Genomic DNA, 17,500 nt, shown 5'->3' with positions numbered 1-17,500 from the left:
CTGCCTTGGAAGAAACTGCAAAGAAATTAGAAGAGGAAAAGAAAGTGACATCCTTGGAAATTTCAAAATTAACGGAAGATCTAAGAAATGTGCAGCAGGAATGTGTGGATTTGAGAGAGAAACTAAGTTGCTCAGCAGAGGATCTTGTGCACAAGATAGAAGAATCACAGCTGGTTATTGACCTTCGGCAAAGCATCAAGAATTATGAAAATGAACTTGGAGAAAAAAAACAGGTGAGATTTTTCTTTCACTCATACTGCTCATTAGTCTTTGAGCTTACTTTGTTTAAGATCGTAAAGCAAGTATGCTATAGTTGCTGAGGCCTACTTTCCATTTGTAAAATTGTAAAACCAAATTCTGAACAGTTTCCATGAATTGCTCATATTTAACTCATTTGATACATTCAAAAGAATACAATATGTGTTATAGCACGCATAATCATTTACTCTTTGGTTCAAGTAGTGTCTGCTGGCAGAAGATACACAGCATTAACTACTATAGTGTGTGCAGCATTGAGAATTGCTACAAACTGGAGGAAAAGTGTACAAACAAAATTAGTTATAAAATGATAGAGCAGCCAGACAGAATTTATTAGAAATAAGCTTCAAAATATCTATATATGAAAGCCTTGTTGTAATATAATATAATCATTAGATTAAATCTTTTCCTCTCTATGATTTAATTTACAAGTCAGCAGAAATTTTAACTATATTATTTTAAATGAAAAGATGAACCTTTATTTAGGCACTAAAGATACAAGGACAGAGGCTGGCTGACATGAAGAAGACCATCCAGAGAGAGTTGCGGCTTTCAGCAGATACGACGGATTCAGCTGTTGATTCAAATTTAGAGATAAGACCACAAGCTGCATCTCCAACGATACCTGGTATGTGTTTTACGATTTTGTTTTGTTTTTCCCAATATTATCCTATCAGTGTTTGTAAACACATTATATGCAGTACATTGTTTCAAAAATTTGATTTTAACCCAGTGTCAGTGGGTGGCAAGACTATAATGCCATGACCACTAATAAAAGTTTATCTATTGTCTTTAAATGGCTCTGCAAGTGCTTAGTCAGCAAGGAGTCAGCTATTAGTCTTACCTATTTCATCTTTTCCATCATTTTTTGAAAGCTTCATTTCTATTATTTATAGTCTTTAATGTTATTAATATTTTAGTAACAATTTAATAACCATAATATCAATAAGAATGGTAACAATGTCAATATTAATAGTATTGGAAAGAAAAACACATTTTCCAGCCTATTCAAGAAATAGGAAAATCAGGATCAGTCACTAGGGCTAACTGAGAGACTCCTTACTGGCTGAGTACACATGGAGCCATAGGTATGTAACAAAACTATATATATATATATATATATATATATATATATATATATATATATGTATGACACACACACACACACACACACACACACACACACACACACACACACACACACACACACACACACACACACACACACACACACACACACAAACACTCACTCACTCACTCACTCACTCACTCACTCACTCACTCACTCACTCACTCACTCACTCACTCACTCACTCTCTCTCTCTCTCTCTCTCTCTCTCTCTCTCTCTCTCTCTCTCTCTCTCTCTCTCTTGTGTGTAGACAAACTTTGAGCCAAGGAAGTCAGAAACAATGTGAATATTTTTATTACATCAAATAAAAATCAGTTTGTATCTCTTGCAGGTCATATTGTTAACCTTTATATTCTAAACATTTTATAACTATTTACACATCATAAATAGTTTTACTATTCAGAATATAAACTCTTTTACTGTTTCATGTATTACATTGGCAAGTATTGCTTAGATGCAGTTGTCAAATCTATGAAAATTGTTGTATTTTCAGACACACCTGTTGCAGATAAAAGTCAGTCTTTGTTCATAAGTTTTATAATTTTAATAGTTGTAACATTTTGATATCATTTCCTCTTTTTGATTTCTTTCATGTTGTAGATATTTGTAAAATTATTTCAACCAATCACAGCCATTGTTACAGACTGACCTCTTCACTCACAGAATACTACATATTACACAAGTATTGCCAGGTTAAAACTGTCTCCCCCAGACTTGCATGGTGTACCAGTTGGAAATGTGGGGAACTGTACTTGTACTTTTTTTTTAGTTTATTATTAATGTATGGTTATGCTCTTTCAGCTATCCCTGTAAGTGGTATCCATTTAACAGGAGCCACTGCAAATGATGGTAGTGATGAAGATAATGGTGTAAACAAAACCTACTTGAAGCATGTCATCATCAAGTACCTAACGTCTAGGGAATATGAGGTAAGTGGACATTTTATTCACATGTAAAGATTGGATAGTGCCTTGTGTCCAGTGTGTCATTAATATATGTGGTCTAAGTGCATTAGTGTTCCAAAGCAACCTTCCCTCCCTGTGGCCCATTATTCCTAGCCATTTTCTTGTGTATCCAATAGACCAAATTCTCCTCTTTGTTCAGCAGATCATCCTTATCTTCACAGTAGTGCTATGATTTTTACCTTAGAGAATTAAAGTTTAATTAGCTATTCACCACCAACCAGGTTGCTACTTAGAATCTCAAATTTTGGTAATATTTGTTTTGAGAGTCCCATGAGAATAACCATTAATAAGGTTGTTTCGATAACATTTTGTAGGTAGTCGACTTTTTCGTAGATATTTCTTTTAGTTGTTCATTACCAGAAAGCCAGTATTATAATGTGATGCTCCCTGCAGGAGCATGGTATTTGGGATATGGATCAGTTCAGAGATATATCCCTTGTTACAGGAACTGTGTCTACAATCACAGACCAGTTTTAACCCATTGCCACCAGGAATATGTAATGTTCACTGAAGTAATGTTTTACTAAATGCATTTACACATAAATGGCTACACAAATGCAAAACTACCAGTTTTCTTTTTTTATTATTATTACACATTTTTTATTATTATTATTATAATTACTAATAATGATATAAAAAAAAAAAATAACTGAAGTATATTTCTAAAAATCAAGGAAAGGGGTGAAGAGGTGAGATAGCTAGGATTAGACATTGACTAAGCACTTATGGAACCATCTATGTGAAAACTAAACTGACAGTGGGCATGGCATGGCATTCCCCCCCCCCACCCCCACCCCCCACCCATGCAAAGTCTATGAGAATCGGCCGAATCAACAGTAGCACCAAACTCCAGACAGTTAGAGACATTGCAGCTGCCGGAGTGGGTTTCACTATCCTGCTCACACTGTCCTTAGGCTCACTTTCTTCTCCTGCTACTGTTGTTGCTCTGCACCTGCTTTCAGTGGCAGAGTCAAAATGTTTCACAGGGAACTGTAAATGTAAGAAGAGGGTGCCAACCACCAAAAGCGTTAGGCCATAAAGTCACAGGGTTTTGGGTGAGTGGTAGCTGTCATAGAGGGTTTATTTTCAACAATATTTTCCAAACATTTTGGAGCAAGCTGTAGCACTTATGTTAGTTAATGCTGTAAAACTGAATGATTAATTCCCAGTCCTGTTAAATATATATAATTTTGCACTGCTAATATGCAAAACTGGTTGTAATGTCTGTAATTGCCAGATGGGAAGATAAGTATGAGTCTGAATAATTAGTCCATTTACTATTTATTATTGGGTCATTGATCGGTATTATCCAGATACTGCCCAAAATACATCATTAAGCTTACTTGAGCAGCCAGTCTGACAGGTGTGTGGCTTGTAGGTTGGGCCCACTCGAACACTCATGTGCAGTGACGAGGCTCCATGCCTCCCCTTTGCAAAGTTATTTTCTCCTTTCTGGAATGTTTTTTTTTTTTTTTTTTCCAATTTCCAATGTCTACATTGGTCATTTGATTTGCTTTATCCAGATAATAATAGACTGTTTTCCTTGCACAGGCTACGTATCATCTCTCTAGGTAGAACATAACTCAGTGCAATAATTATAATATTATGGCAATTATTATAATATTTTCTTATTTGTGTCTTCTTTTTTATATTAAATTTCTGTAATACAACCTGCATTGCTGGTCATGTTAGGCGAATAGAATCCTGAGCTTGGAAATAGCATCCTCCCTAGAGCAAGTGCTCTTCCAGTCATGGCTCACAGATGGTACATTCCCCACTCATTAATTGATGGAAATAATGCAAAAGCCCTTCCTAAATGCCAGATAAGTCTTATCACCCTCAAAGCGCTTTGTGCACTCGTGACATGTCATTCCCTCACCTCAGCCAGAATGCTAACGACTGCAAGTTTGTGTCACCCTGGCCCAGAGCCAGGGTGGACACATCATCCAGATTGCAGGAGTTAATACCATTCTCAAATATTTATGGATTATATGCATCTAGTTTCAGGGTAAAGGGAATTAATAGAAAAGTGTTGGGAGTCAAAAGGGTTTAACATATGGTGAATGGCAAACAGAAGGGGAGAAAATTAATGGCATTGGATATGTATAAAATTAGAGATATCCATAGGTCATAGCACAGATGGTAGAGATTTAAAGACAACATGAAAAGTAAAGGAAGATTAAGCAAACTTTAATTCACAACAAAATTTATCATATCGTAAGATGTAGCAGTATTGTTGCCATTAGCAAAATCTGGCCAGATTGCAACCACTTCATTAAATTATAAAGGCACACAACTTTGGTCTTGTATTTAACCCCTTACTGATGGGTGAAGAAAACTTTTTAAAAACTCTACACTCTAGAGATAAATGGTAACACACCGACTTTGAGCCCATGAGTTCGGTACATTAAGCTGAACCACCAGCCCGTGGCATACAGTCGCACTCCACAGATCGAGCAGCGTGTAACCCGTCAGGAAGGGGCTAAATGAGAAAGAAATAATGAATAGTGAGAGATATATTATTATTTGTATTTGATGTCTAGATTCACAGATGTATTAACTTCTACTTTACAGGCAGTACATTTAACAAGAGCAGTGGCCACACTTTTGCATATGACCCCAGATGAAGAAACACTTCTGAGGGAAACTCTGGAGTGGAAGATGTCCTGGTTTGGATCAAAGCCAAATTTGGGGAAAGGTCAGAAGTCTTTGACAATTCCTCCATCAAACTGACACATAATGTGGTGGCTATAGCAGAACTTTACCCTAGGAATTTTTGTTATAATGATGCACTTTGGGAGGTTGACCAGATTACAACTTTTATTGACAATTGACACAAAAGATGTGGTTCTTGAAAAGTATTCAAGCTTATTTTTACTTATATGGCAGATATTACATTATTTACTTGTTTTTTATGAGACTACAATAATCCCATATATTTATTAATTAATACTTATCTAGAAATGTGTAGAGTGAATAGGAAAGTAAAAACAATACTTAAAGCCATAAAAGATCATTCTGCCAGGCTATTTTGGGCCTTCTAAAGAGTAGATATATTGATTAAGGGAAATTTGAGTTTTAAAACATTATATCTGTATTAGATGCAAGAATATTTATTGATGGCATGAACAGAACAGGAAATTTATTTTGTTTTAGTTAAAAGTTGAATGAAAAAAAATAATGGTTACAAAAAATATAAATTAATAAAGAAGTGAGGATTCTTCAGTCATATACAAGTAAATGGTGCAGTTGGATAAATGGTGTTCATACATCTATGGCCAATACCTTTTTTTCTGTTCCCTTCTTTGCCTTAATCTTTATTTTCCCCATCACCTATAAAGTTGATGCCTCACATGTGCAAATTAAGCTTTGTAAGATGTAATTGTTACTGAAATATATCAGTTTTGAATTATCAAAAAAATCAAGCACTGCAGCAGCTTCCGTCTGCAAGCTGCTGCATGTCAAGACATTACAAAACCAACAAAACACCCCACTATTCCAGAAAGATAGTACTTTTTAATGATGTCTTTTTTGTAAGATTTAGACAAGTAGTTTAGGAATTACATCAAGTATGATTTGGGTGAAAGTAGTTATTATGCCCATTCAGGGGGGCAAGGGCATTCATTTCACCACCTTCACTCAGCAGATCTGCTTTACAAGGCACATCATAAGACTAGCTGAACACCATATTGTTCTCAAGTGATAATTCTATATAATGTTGCCTTTTGTGTAAAATTTGGATTAGTAATAAAAGAGGTATGATATGAGGTCCACCACAGCAACCACCTACCATCACTACACCACCTCACTCAACAGTCAAACTAATGAAACCAACAAATAGAACACTGTTACAGAAGTATAGTATTTGAGAAAGAGACCTTTATAATCAATAAGATTTGGAGTTTGCAGGTATGGCAAGCACAGGTAGATGAGGCAGTTGTCATACCTAAATGAACTCCAGTGACTAGAGGTTAAAGAGCATAAAGCCCTTGCCAATTACAGAACTGCCATTGCAACATAAATTGCAGACAATGTGATAGATTTAGAAGAGAAAGTTTATTTTAGTCTCAGTGGCTGTGCATTTCAGACTGACTTGTGTACAGGAATAGAATAAATACTATTGAGTGTAATTTTTCAACTGCTTTGAGAAATATTTTTTTTAACAATATTAAGGTTGAACACTTACTTCACTGCACCCCCCCACCCCCAATACCTTGCTCTTTCTTGTCATGGGGGGGGGGGGGGGGGGGCTTAGGAGGCGGAGACTCAGGCCCAATGTAGGGAGGGGATCATTCCTGCCTTGGACCTCAGCCCACGCCTCAACAAATTTTGCATTGTCTTTTGTACTCACCCTTCCCTTTTCCTTCTCTTCATCCCCTTCTGTCCACTTCCTAATGCGTGAGAGCCATTCTGAAAGGAAATGCCAATTTTTTTCAAAGGCCTCCAGGAGCTATGGCCATGGTATTCCCTTGGTTGATCACCTAGCCCTTACCCCCTATGGGGACCCTGAGAGTAGATGGTTTCTTTTCCCTATTTATTTTAGGCTCAGTATGGCCAGTAATGAATTTTTTTTATCCTTTTTAGGGGCATTAACCCAATGGCGACGGGTCACGGCTATCGCCGTCATAACAATACGCATGATGTGCGGCGTGCGGCTGTCCGCAGCGGCGCCGCGCCAAAACGCCCCGAGGCAATGATTCGGCTTGATGGACCGATATCACGCGCTCGGAGTCGGCGCGCTGCCGCCGTTCGCCAGAGCGTAGAGTTTTTTTTAATTTGCTATACCCGGCGCCATTGGGTTAAGGCTTACCTCTTCATGAACTAACCTATCTAAATATGATTTCTCTGGTTTCCTGACCCCTGCCTTTCCTTTGACCATGGGTCCAACCACTGATACTAATATCCCCTCAATGTTTGTTGCCAGCTTTGTCCATTCCAGATCATCCATCCAGGTCATTACTCAACCTTCAGAATCCACTCCTTCCTTTTTCTCAACATCCTCCACTCTATCTGCTACTGCACAGTCTTCATTGTCTACCCCCTCCTCCCTTATTACTACTCTTCATCCCTATCGTCCTCCTCCCCTCAGTACTACCTCACTCCACACCACCCCATCATCCTCCCACCCTCATCCTTCTACTGCTTTGACCTCTGATGAGCTTTTGAGTACCCTTTTTGGCCCAGCCAAGTAGGACTGATACTTTGTGATTCCCCTTACAGCCCTTACTCTGACAATACCCTCCTCTTCCAACAAATATCTCCAAAAACAAGTAGGCAGTTTTCTTTTGTAGTCGGTCCAATCGTTCATGCCTTGTCACAGTTGCATCTGAGTCCCAAGCTTGTGCGCTGTCTACCCTGACTGTCCTCACTGGCAAACCTATTCCTGCTCAGCCTCACTCCTACCTTAGTACTTGTTTCGGAACTGTTTCCGTCTACAATAAGGACTGGTCAGACTCTGTAAATAACCTGCTTGCCTGCCTTGTCAATTACAAGCTTGAATCTGAGGTAGCAGTTCTCAGAGTCAAACTAGACCTTACTCTATGTGAGGCCAGACAGGAAGCACAAAAAAAATGAAAAAAAAACTCATTTCTCAGACCTCCCCACCCAACTCCCCTCCAGAAAATCTTGAAGACATCCAAAACTTCCTAAACATGACCCAAGAGAATGCTCCACTCCCTCATGCACCTTCCAATCCCTCTATTCCTATTTGTTCTACATTCAAAATATTTGCCGATATCCATCCTCCACCTTCTCAAGTTCCTACACCCCATCCTCTCCTTTCTATATGCACTACCATTCCCTCTTCCTTTCCCATTATCCTTACCACTCCCACTGGATGTTCACATGACTCTTTTATGTCACAATAATTTCCATCTCCGGATCCCTCCACACCTGACATTCTTCCTGAGACTTCCCCTGTTCCCTTATCTCATTCTCTTGTTTCTTCTCCTACTTCCACAACTACCATTACCCATATTACATGTTTATTGTTTCATAATGGCTATACTGCAGTTTTCCTTGTACAGTGTTACTGCTTCCACAGACACATAGATACTCTCCATTTGATCCAATTACTCTATAACCCTCAACCCTTTTAACATATCCCCATACTCCATTTGCTCTCCCCTCTTTACCCATGCTCTACAGCCTACAACACTTTATCCTAATCATTAAAATTTTTACCTTTTTGCCACAATACTTTATCATAATGCTGTATGACCTTTGATGTCTAGCACATTTATGTGTTTTAACGATTAACCATTCTGGGAATCCACAACATCACCTTATAAACCAAAAACCTTCCTTCCCCGGGACTTCCCCCCAAGCATCACCCCATTTTGAATATGCTGCAAATTACAAGGCAGAAAATTTAAATAGATAAAAAAAAACTTACTTCACAGTTGGTTATTGATAGCAAAGCTATACTCTGGTAATATATACCATAATTGATTTCATGTGAAAAGATATTAGGTGAGGTTCATTATCCTTTCTTGTTTTATCTGAATATCTTTTTTTTTCAAACATATCAATATAAGTAAGTGTAACACAGTATTATGATACCAGATGGAAAAAGGTGAAGTAATTTGTTCATTATCACCAGAATATTGATTAAATCATAATCCACTGCCCATTCACTTCAGGTATTGACATTGATACATCTTGCATTTCCCAAGTTCTGGGACTCAGAATATGTGCAGAAGTAGGGGAAATTGATTAGTGGATATGCTGGTAAACTGTGCCTCTATAAGCATATATTTTGTACATCTTCAAACTTTTCTTGTGTAAAATTGTAAAATATTATAGTTTATTTTGATATCACTTTCTTTTGGAAATATAAGGAATTTATTAAAATAACATCATATACAATAGTTTTTTGGCAATATCTAAAAAATAATGTAGATTTCAAATTTTTCATGTTTATTTTTATTACATTTTTGGTACCAAACAAGTATAGATGGAGAGTATTGGTTTGTCTTACCACCAAAGAAATATACTGCTGATATGTGCAAATCATCTTTTTTCTTTTTTCTTAATTTATTTTATTTCTTATTTTTGATTCCCTTATCCTCAGTATCCTCAGTTTTTATTAAAAACATCACATGTAAGTTCTTATGAGTAGTACAGAGCAACATAAATTTTAGAGAAGAGAAATTTGTTTCATCTAGAAATACATTCGACTGAACTTAATTTCATAAATATTACTCTTAAAATGTAGGTGGCTATGCATATGTAGAAATACTCTTGCTCTTTGTTTTACACTTGACTCAGCTTCCATGAAAATCTCTCCAGATATAGAATAACACACCCACCCTGCCTTACCAAAGATTTGGTTTTGTAACTTAAAAAAAAAAAATGGTAGTAATAGAGAAGAATATGTGAAAAGTAAAAAAAAGCCAATAGCATTTTAGCAAAGTGCATAGAATGCAACACATTTAGTATGCCATTTCTCCTGCCCTTTCTATTGGAATAGTGAAACAAAAAACAAAGTAGTGTGATAACCATAAAACATTATTTGTACTTAAGAATATTATCCCCCTTTTCGAATGGCAAAATTTCCTAATCTTGTACAGATCTATATGCATGGTTATGCATATGGCCTTGTAAAAATGACATTAACTCAGGTTTTTTTTTTTTAGAACTCATTTTAATTGTGTAGTGTCAAATCCCCTGAAATGTAATGTCAGTTAAAGCTGTCACAGTGGTGAGGGATGAGTATTGGTTAATCAGATATAGAAAACTGGCAGTTAAATTTCCCATTTTACTCTGTCACTTCGTTTTAGCAGAGTAAAATAAGAATATTTTAGGAGAGACGTTTTTCATTTATTTTCAACTTTGATAATCTGTTACTCATACTCTTTGTGCTGCTAGAAGAAAAATTTTTTTTTTTTTTTTTTTTTTTTTTGTGTGTGTGTGTGTGTGTGTGTGTGTGCAGAATCATCTTTTCTACAATTTCCCAATATGTGTTTCTCTTTGCATTGAGGTAGCCAAGTACATTGTTGGATAATAATGCTATAAGTGTTAAGTTGTAATTCATCATTGGCAAAAGTATCTAACTATATGGTAAAGTTTTGCCCAGAGAATAGATTTGATAGCTGAATATTTTATCAGCACAGCACAGAAATTTGTTATAGATTCTTATATTAAAGTACTTTATTTTTTTCTTGATTACCTGTTCATAGAAAAGAAACTTGTTACTAGCTTTAATGGCCTTCAATTACTAGTAGTGCTCAGATACAAAAAAAAACAACATCATCTATGAAGAGAAAGAAGTTTTCACATTTACATACACATAAATGTGTTCATATATATAGCATGGCTTTATATTTCACACTTTTCAGTCATACAATATGACTTGCAGCTAATATTATGTTAGCATTCTTGAGAATCTTTTTGCCATTTGCAGTTATACAATATAAAAGAATAGAAATTCTGTTCTAATCCATGTTATTCTATTATATTCCAAAATTCTTTCAAGTTGATTATTTACCCATTAGCTGCAGGTAAATGTACTGTCCACTGTAGTTTTTCATCATCATCATCTACACAGTCGAATCCACTAGTGCTCAGCCACTAGATAGTTAATTACTGTAGTAGGCCCTCTGTGACCTTATCTGATTTACCCATTCCTTGAATTTTCAGGAAAGTTTTTTCTAATGCTATTAACCCCTTGGATCTAATGCTATTAACCCCTTGGATCCAGGTGCTTTGCTGCCAGTACATGGCCCGAAATCCAGGCATTAGGCTCACTTTTACAGATGTGTGGCACTCATGTTTTCCTTGCACAAACTCCATATCATCTCTCTAGGTAGTCCATAACTCATTGCAATATTCATAACAATAAGTACTATTTTGTTATTTGTGTCTTCTTCTTCATCTAATATTCAATTTTCTGCCCATCACAGCGGGCAGGAATAGGATCCTGAGCATGGAAATAGCATCCGCCCTGGCTCGCTTGTTTATCAATGGAAATAATACACAGAGTTTAATAACCTTCCAAGAGCTTTGTGCACTCATGGCAAGTCATTCCCATCACCCTGGCCTTCAGCCAAAATTCTCAAGACAGCAAATTCCCTTCACCTTGGCCCTCAAGCCAAATTTTTCATGATGAAGATTAACCTCTATGATCAACCAGATTTGTTTATACTGTTATCATTATGTTGATACTATGATTATTAGAATGTTATTAAAATACTAATAACCATAAAAGATGAAAAAAAGATTTTTTCCAAAAATAAAAGAAAGGACAAGTAATTGACTCCTTGGTAACTAAGTACTTGTGGAGCCAGCTATGTATTAACATAATAAACCAAAATCACAATGGACATCGCATGTATGTCATTCCATCCCAGCAACTTGGGTTAATACACCATTCACTTTTCTAGTCAAAATGTCTTTATTTTTTCCAGAACTTTGTTTTACAAATGTCAAAATATAAAAAATGATACTTTAGCTATTGTAACATATCAGACTTATATTTATTAATCTGACCCTGTATATATTGAAAATAATTTTGTTGTCAGATATATGTATTGCAATAAAGGCATTATTAACATAGGTAAACAAGATTTGTAGATCTTGTACAACATATAAATTTCTAAACACACTTTCTGATATGATTAGTTTTTTTTTCTTTTGTTTTCTTTTCTTTTTTATTGTTTAAAATGCTAATATATCAGTCAGTCCTTTGTGAAATATATCAGAATGTCTGAAAGTGAAATTACTATATATCATTAAGTATGGAATTTTTGTTTTTGTTATTGTCTTGATTTATGTAATGCAAGGGACAGTTTAGCAGATGTAATTATGAAGAGATGTTGAATGTGGAGTAATTAATTATGTAGGGAACATGGTATGGCTGAGGCTTGTTTATTTTGCCAATACAAAAACTATGTAAATAGATTTGTTTAATATATTACAGAATTTGTGATGTTTTTCCTTACTTCCCCTAATTATTTTTGTCTTTTAGCCAGCTATAACAAAACATTACAAGACAAGTGGCAAATGTATGAACATATATATTTGAAATATTAATAGACCTAGTTTGTAAGGCATTCATTGTTGGGAGGGCAAGTGGATTGGTATAAAAAGCAAGAGCCAATAAAAGTTGTTTTTAGTATTAGTAATTTCCTTTATCCAGTGGTAGACCATCCAGAACAAATGAAAGACACTTCAAATTGTATTATGCTACCACATCACTTCTAGTTCCAACAGAGAGTTAATGCTGGCACCTTTATTTGTAATTGCTTAAGTGTGAAATTTTGTGTTTTATCTTTTTTGCAAGTGCAGCCCATACACAAGTGACATAAGTAGGATTATCTCTAGTTAATCATCTGACAGTGTTATTAACATAAAAGATGCAATATGATGACCATTTTACCTCTATAATAGTTGTGATGCATATGCAAAATGTCATCTCTAGTATTTTAATCTCTGTAGTAATGCATGGAACACTAGTTATACTGGTTAGCATATACATTTCTTGCAAACAAAGAGTTCTACCTCTATGTACCGCAGATACATTGTTAGAGACAGTAGTGTAGCTCTGGTCCTTGGCTCCCAAGGTACATCTGTTAGGCAGTGGGTCAAGGGAGCTCTAGACTTTTCTGTGGGGATTTGAAAGGGATTCTTGCTAGCTACCTAACTAAGGGAATCCAGAGAACATAATCATACAGTTACTAGTTACACACATGGGGATTATGTGTTATTTTCCAGCATGCAAGTACAGTATTGATAGTACTCCTTCTTCAGTGCCTCAGGAGCAAAGCTATTAGGCTAACCTTATTGGAATTACAAACTGTACACTAATAATATTTAAAAAGTACTATTGCAGGATGCTTACCTGATATCTACTGTCAAAAGACGTACTTATATCAAAAGACTGGAAGAGGTTTTACAGCTACTGTCTAACCAAGCTAATAAAGTGTGGTGTCATAAGAATCTGTTATCTGTGTTGTGTAATTTAATAGTCTGCATTACAACTTATCTCTCACATTACTTGAGCCTTTGACCATTTCCTTCTTAGGATCAAAAGAAAGAAAAATATTATTTTCATCAAGGAATACCCATTTTAATTGAGACTGTCCTTTTGAAAGTCTGTTCATGTCACTGTTCTCTTGGATAATTTGGCAAAATCAGCCTTATAATGCACAGACTCTGTTTAAACAATACAGCAACACCCAATTATGGTACTTCAGAAATATTTTGAATGATCTCATATTAAACAGAAGTTGAACTTGTGCTGTAGTTTGGTACTCACGTTATTAAAGTGTGCAATCTGTTCAGTATGGGTACTGAGGGCCATTTACAACCGAAGGAAATCTTCCTCCGGAAACTGTAGTTAACAAGCACTCTAAATTCCAGTTAACTAATAGCTTTTTGAGTTAGACGTGTCTCTATATTACGATACACGTTGAGTCATGTAGTCAATTCTTCCTTTTTCTTTTCTTTTTTTCATTCAGTCAATCAACAGGGGCTGACGCCAATGGGGGCACACGGCCCCATCCTCCAAATGTACTGCAATAGGTAGCACCACTTCCATATAGCCTTTTAAACCCCAAAATAAAAACTTTTTCTCTGGAGTTTGCTGATGGTTGTTTATCGTACAGAACAGTTCATTATCATGACTTAGAAAGGGGAATTTTTGTTTTACTCCTGGAAATTATAACAACATCAAGTAAATTAAACAAATAATAATTTAACTCTTTAAGAATCAGGTGGTTATGGATAACTAGTATGGTTAAGGACCATGATTGTGCCTAACTGGATTCTGTTTTCTCATCTCTCAGCATGCAAGGAGGCCAAATGTACTGCCAAAATGATGCACGTGATAACACTGACTAATGACAAACAAGAAATTTTATAATACACTATATGCAATTTTGTCATATATTATGTACTGGTATTACCAGATAACCTGAATGGCCCATTATTAAAATTAAGTAATACTACCACTAATAATGGTAATGATTATGAAAATAAGAATGATGATAATTGTGATAACAATGATGATTATAATAAAAATAGTGATCAGGATAACTGTAATATTTTTTAATAGTAATAGTAATAATAGTAATAATAATAATAGTAATAATAATGATAGTAATAAAGATAATAGTAATAATAATTATGGTAATAAAATATATAAAATATATATAATGATAATTATAGTAATAACAATGATAATAAGAATAAGAATACTAGTAATGATAACAATCATCGTAATGATAATGGTAATAATAATAATGATAGTAATAATAATAAAAATAATAATTATTATTATCATTATTGTCAGTATTACTATTATTATTATTATTATTATTATTATTATTATTATTATTATTATTATTACTACTACTACTTTTATATTAACATTATAGCAACAATAATAGTGATGATGATAACATCAACAACAACAACAACAACAACAACAACAACAACAACAACAACAACAACAACAACAACAACAACAACAACAACAACAACAACAACAACAACAACAACAACAACAATAATATTCAGGCAAAACAGGATGGTTAGTGTTGATCAAAAGAAGGTATGCAAGGAACCGAATGGAGGTGGAAATAGTTTAAATGATGAGCCAGATGCTGAAGAAAGTAGGAGATTTTGGGGTGATATTTGGAGTGTTGAGAAAGAACATAATAGAGATTCTGGATGGTTAAAGGATCTAAAGAATGAGAGTAACAGTAAACACCTTCAGGAAAAAATGAAGATTAGTATTGAAAATGTAAAGAAACGGATGGCATCCAAGGATATTGGATTAAAAACCTCAATAACCTTCATATGAGAATTGCTTGCCTGCTGATTAAGAACTTGGAGGGTGAAGATGATTTACCTACATGGATAACATAGGGTCGTACAGTATTATGCCTAAAGGAACCTGCGAAAGGTTCCTCAGCTGTGGAAGACAGGAATGATTGCAGAAGAGATGTACACCTCTTTAGAAAGAGAAAACCTCCTGGCAGAAGAACAAAAAGGATGTAGACCTAGTAGTCAGGGCACAATAGATCAATTGTTAATTGACAAGATTGTATTGAGAGACAGTAGGAAAAGACATTCTAATCTGGCTATGGCACGGATAGATCATATGTCCCCCATAGTTGGATTAGGGAGTGGAAATATTTGGAATTGCAGACAATGTGAGAAACTTTCTGCAAAGAAGTATGGGCCAATGGAAGCTTTCGTTAACAGCAAATGGAGAAGAAATTGGTGATGTTGATGTTAAGAGGGGAATATTTCAGGATGACAGTTTATTGCTTTTGCTGTCTGTATTGAGTATGATTCTACTGTCGTTAGTTCTCAGGAAGGTCAATGTATATTATGAATGGAGAAAGAAAGAGTACAATTTAAATCATCTTCTAATCATGGATGATCTAAAGCTGTATGGTTCACATCTTCAGTACAGATATTGGGATGGAGTTTAGTCTTAGAAAGTGTGCTAAAGAAAAATGGACAGAGAAAAGGATGTATGGACAGTTCATCAGGGAAATGCCAAAGGAGGTAGATAAGGACAAAACCTGGAATTGGTTAACCAGAAGTGATTTAAAAGTTGAAACAGAGGTGTTGTTATGTGCTGCACAGGAACAAGCAATCAGGACAAATTATGTAAAACATCACATTGATAAGAGTATTGACAATCCCCTTTGTAGGATGTGTGGAAAGAGAGGAGAAAGTGTACAACACATAATAAGTGAATGTGAGAAATTAGCTCAGAAAGAGTACAAGAGATGCCATGATAATGTAGCAAAGAAAATTCATTGGGAACTGTGTAAGAAAAATGCATTAAAATATAACCCAGATGGAGTGGCAGAGAATGAATGTGTTAAATTGTTGTGGGACATAAATATACTATGTGATAGAGGCAAGGAGGTCAGATATTGTTATAACTGATAAGAAGGGAAAAAAACTATAATTGTGGATATTGCAGTGCCTGCCCATGGAAGAGTACATGAAAAGGAAAGAGAAAAGTTGGAGAAATACTAGGACTTGCGAAGGGAAATTGGAAGACTATGGCAAGGGAGAAAGTGCAGGTTGTTCCTGTGGTTGTAGGTGCCCTTGGAAGTGTGACAAAAGAAGGTGTTGGTGATGTAAGAGAGAGATTTCCTGTTAGCCCTTGGTAATTTGTTATGGCCTACCTAACAGAAGTAATGACGGCAATTCCAACAGCCAGAGCATTTTCATAACAATAATGATGATAATGACAATGTCGATGATGGTGATGGTAATAATAGTAATAATAATGATAATAATAATATTAGAATAATAATAATAATAATAATAATAATAATAATAATAATAATATATAGGTAGACAGAAGGCGGGGATTATAAATTACTCGTTTTCTTGCTTTCCTGATTTATAATTGATGATTGCATAATAATTCTACTTTAATGAGTGGCCTTATGGTCTCACCACATACTAATCAGTGACCTTGTGATCTCATAATAATCTTATAAAGTCACACTGGAAAGCGGACATGGATTGCATTATGATGTAATTATTGCTAAAAGACATTTCATCCCTCTAAGCCACCCCCCCAAATATTACTATTGATAATGATAATGATAACAATAACTATAACGATAATGATAATGGTAACAATAACATGATAATGATGATGACGATGATGATGATGATGATGATGATGATGATGATGATGATGATGATGATGATGATGATGATGATGATGATGATGATGATGATGATGATGATGATGATGATGATGATGATAATAATAATGATAATAGTAATAATGATAATGATGATACTTAAAATGATAATGATAATGTTGATAATAATCATAATGACAGTAATGATGATTATACACAGTAATAATGGCAATAATCATATATAGTAATAATAATATTATTGTAACAGAAATAAAAATAGTATTAAGAATAATAAGGCCTTATTTCCCTCGACAACAACTGTCGTGAGGCACGTTTAGGTGTCGCTGGTCTTCACTTTGGACATTCAAACAAAATACCTCATACTATTGCTTTTTTGAAAAATAACCATACTGGTACCTGGTGGTTATTTTGTGTGTTTTGTGAAGAATGCCAAAAAAGTAACATTTGACTTTGTGTGTATGTGTGTGAAAGGATGAAATTGCCGTCCAAGTCATAGTAT

General features: G+C 35.1%; 1 protein-coding gene across 4 annotated transcripts in view; it reads left to right on the top strand.

The window, feature by feature from the left end:
• The window catches only part of LOC125029438 (golgin subfamily A member 1-like), a 72,518-nt gene extending 60,240 nt beyond the window's left edge, over nucleotides 1-12,278 (top strand). For 3 of the 4 annotated variants that reach the window (XM_047619304.1, XM_047619302.1, XM_047619303.1), the window contains 5 exons: nucleotides 1-233; nucleotides 745-886; nucleotides 2,190-2,317; nucleotides 4,928-5,051; nucleotides 11,257-12,278. The exon at nucleotides 1-233 is cut by the window's left edge and continues 295 nt beyond it. In XM_047619304.1, coding sequence (XP_047475260.1) covers nucleotides 1-233; nucleotides 745-886; nucleotides 2,190-2,317; nucleotides 4,928-5,051; nucleotides 11,257-11,459 — 830 coding nt within the window. In that variant the 3' untranslated portion in view covers nucleotides 11,460-12,278. Of the gene's footprint in view, nucleotides 234-744; nucleotides 887-2,189; nucleotides 2,318-4,927; nucleotides 7,042-11,256 lie in introns of those variants that run through there. The other variant, XM_047619305.1, reaches the window with a different exon arrangement.
• Nucleotides 12,279-17,500: the final 5,222 nt, after the last annotated feature.

Source organism: Penaeus chinensis, chromosome 10 (assembly GCF_019202785.1).
Source record: "Penaeus chinensis breed Huanghai No. 1 chromosome 10, ASM1920278v2, whole genome shotgun sequence".
Lineage (NCBI taxonomy): Eukaryota > Metazoa > Arthropoda > Malacostraca > Decapoda > Penaeidae > Penaeus > Penaeus chinensis.
Note: the sequence above shows the minus strand (reverse complement) of the source record. Positions and strands in the feature narration are given on the sequence as shown.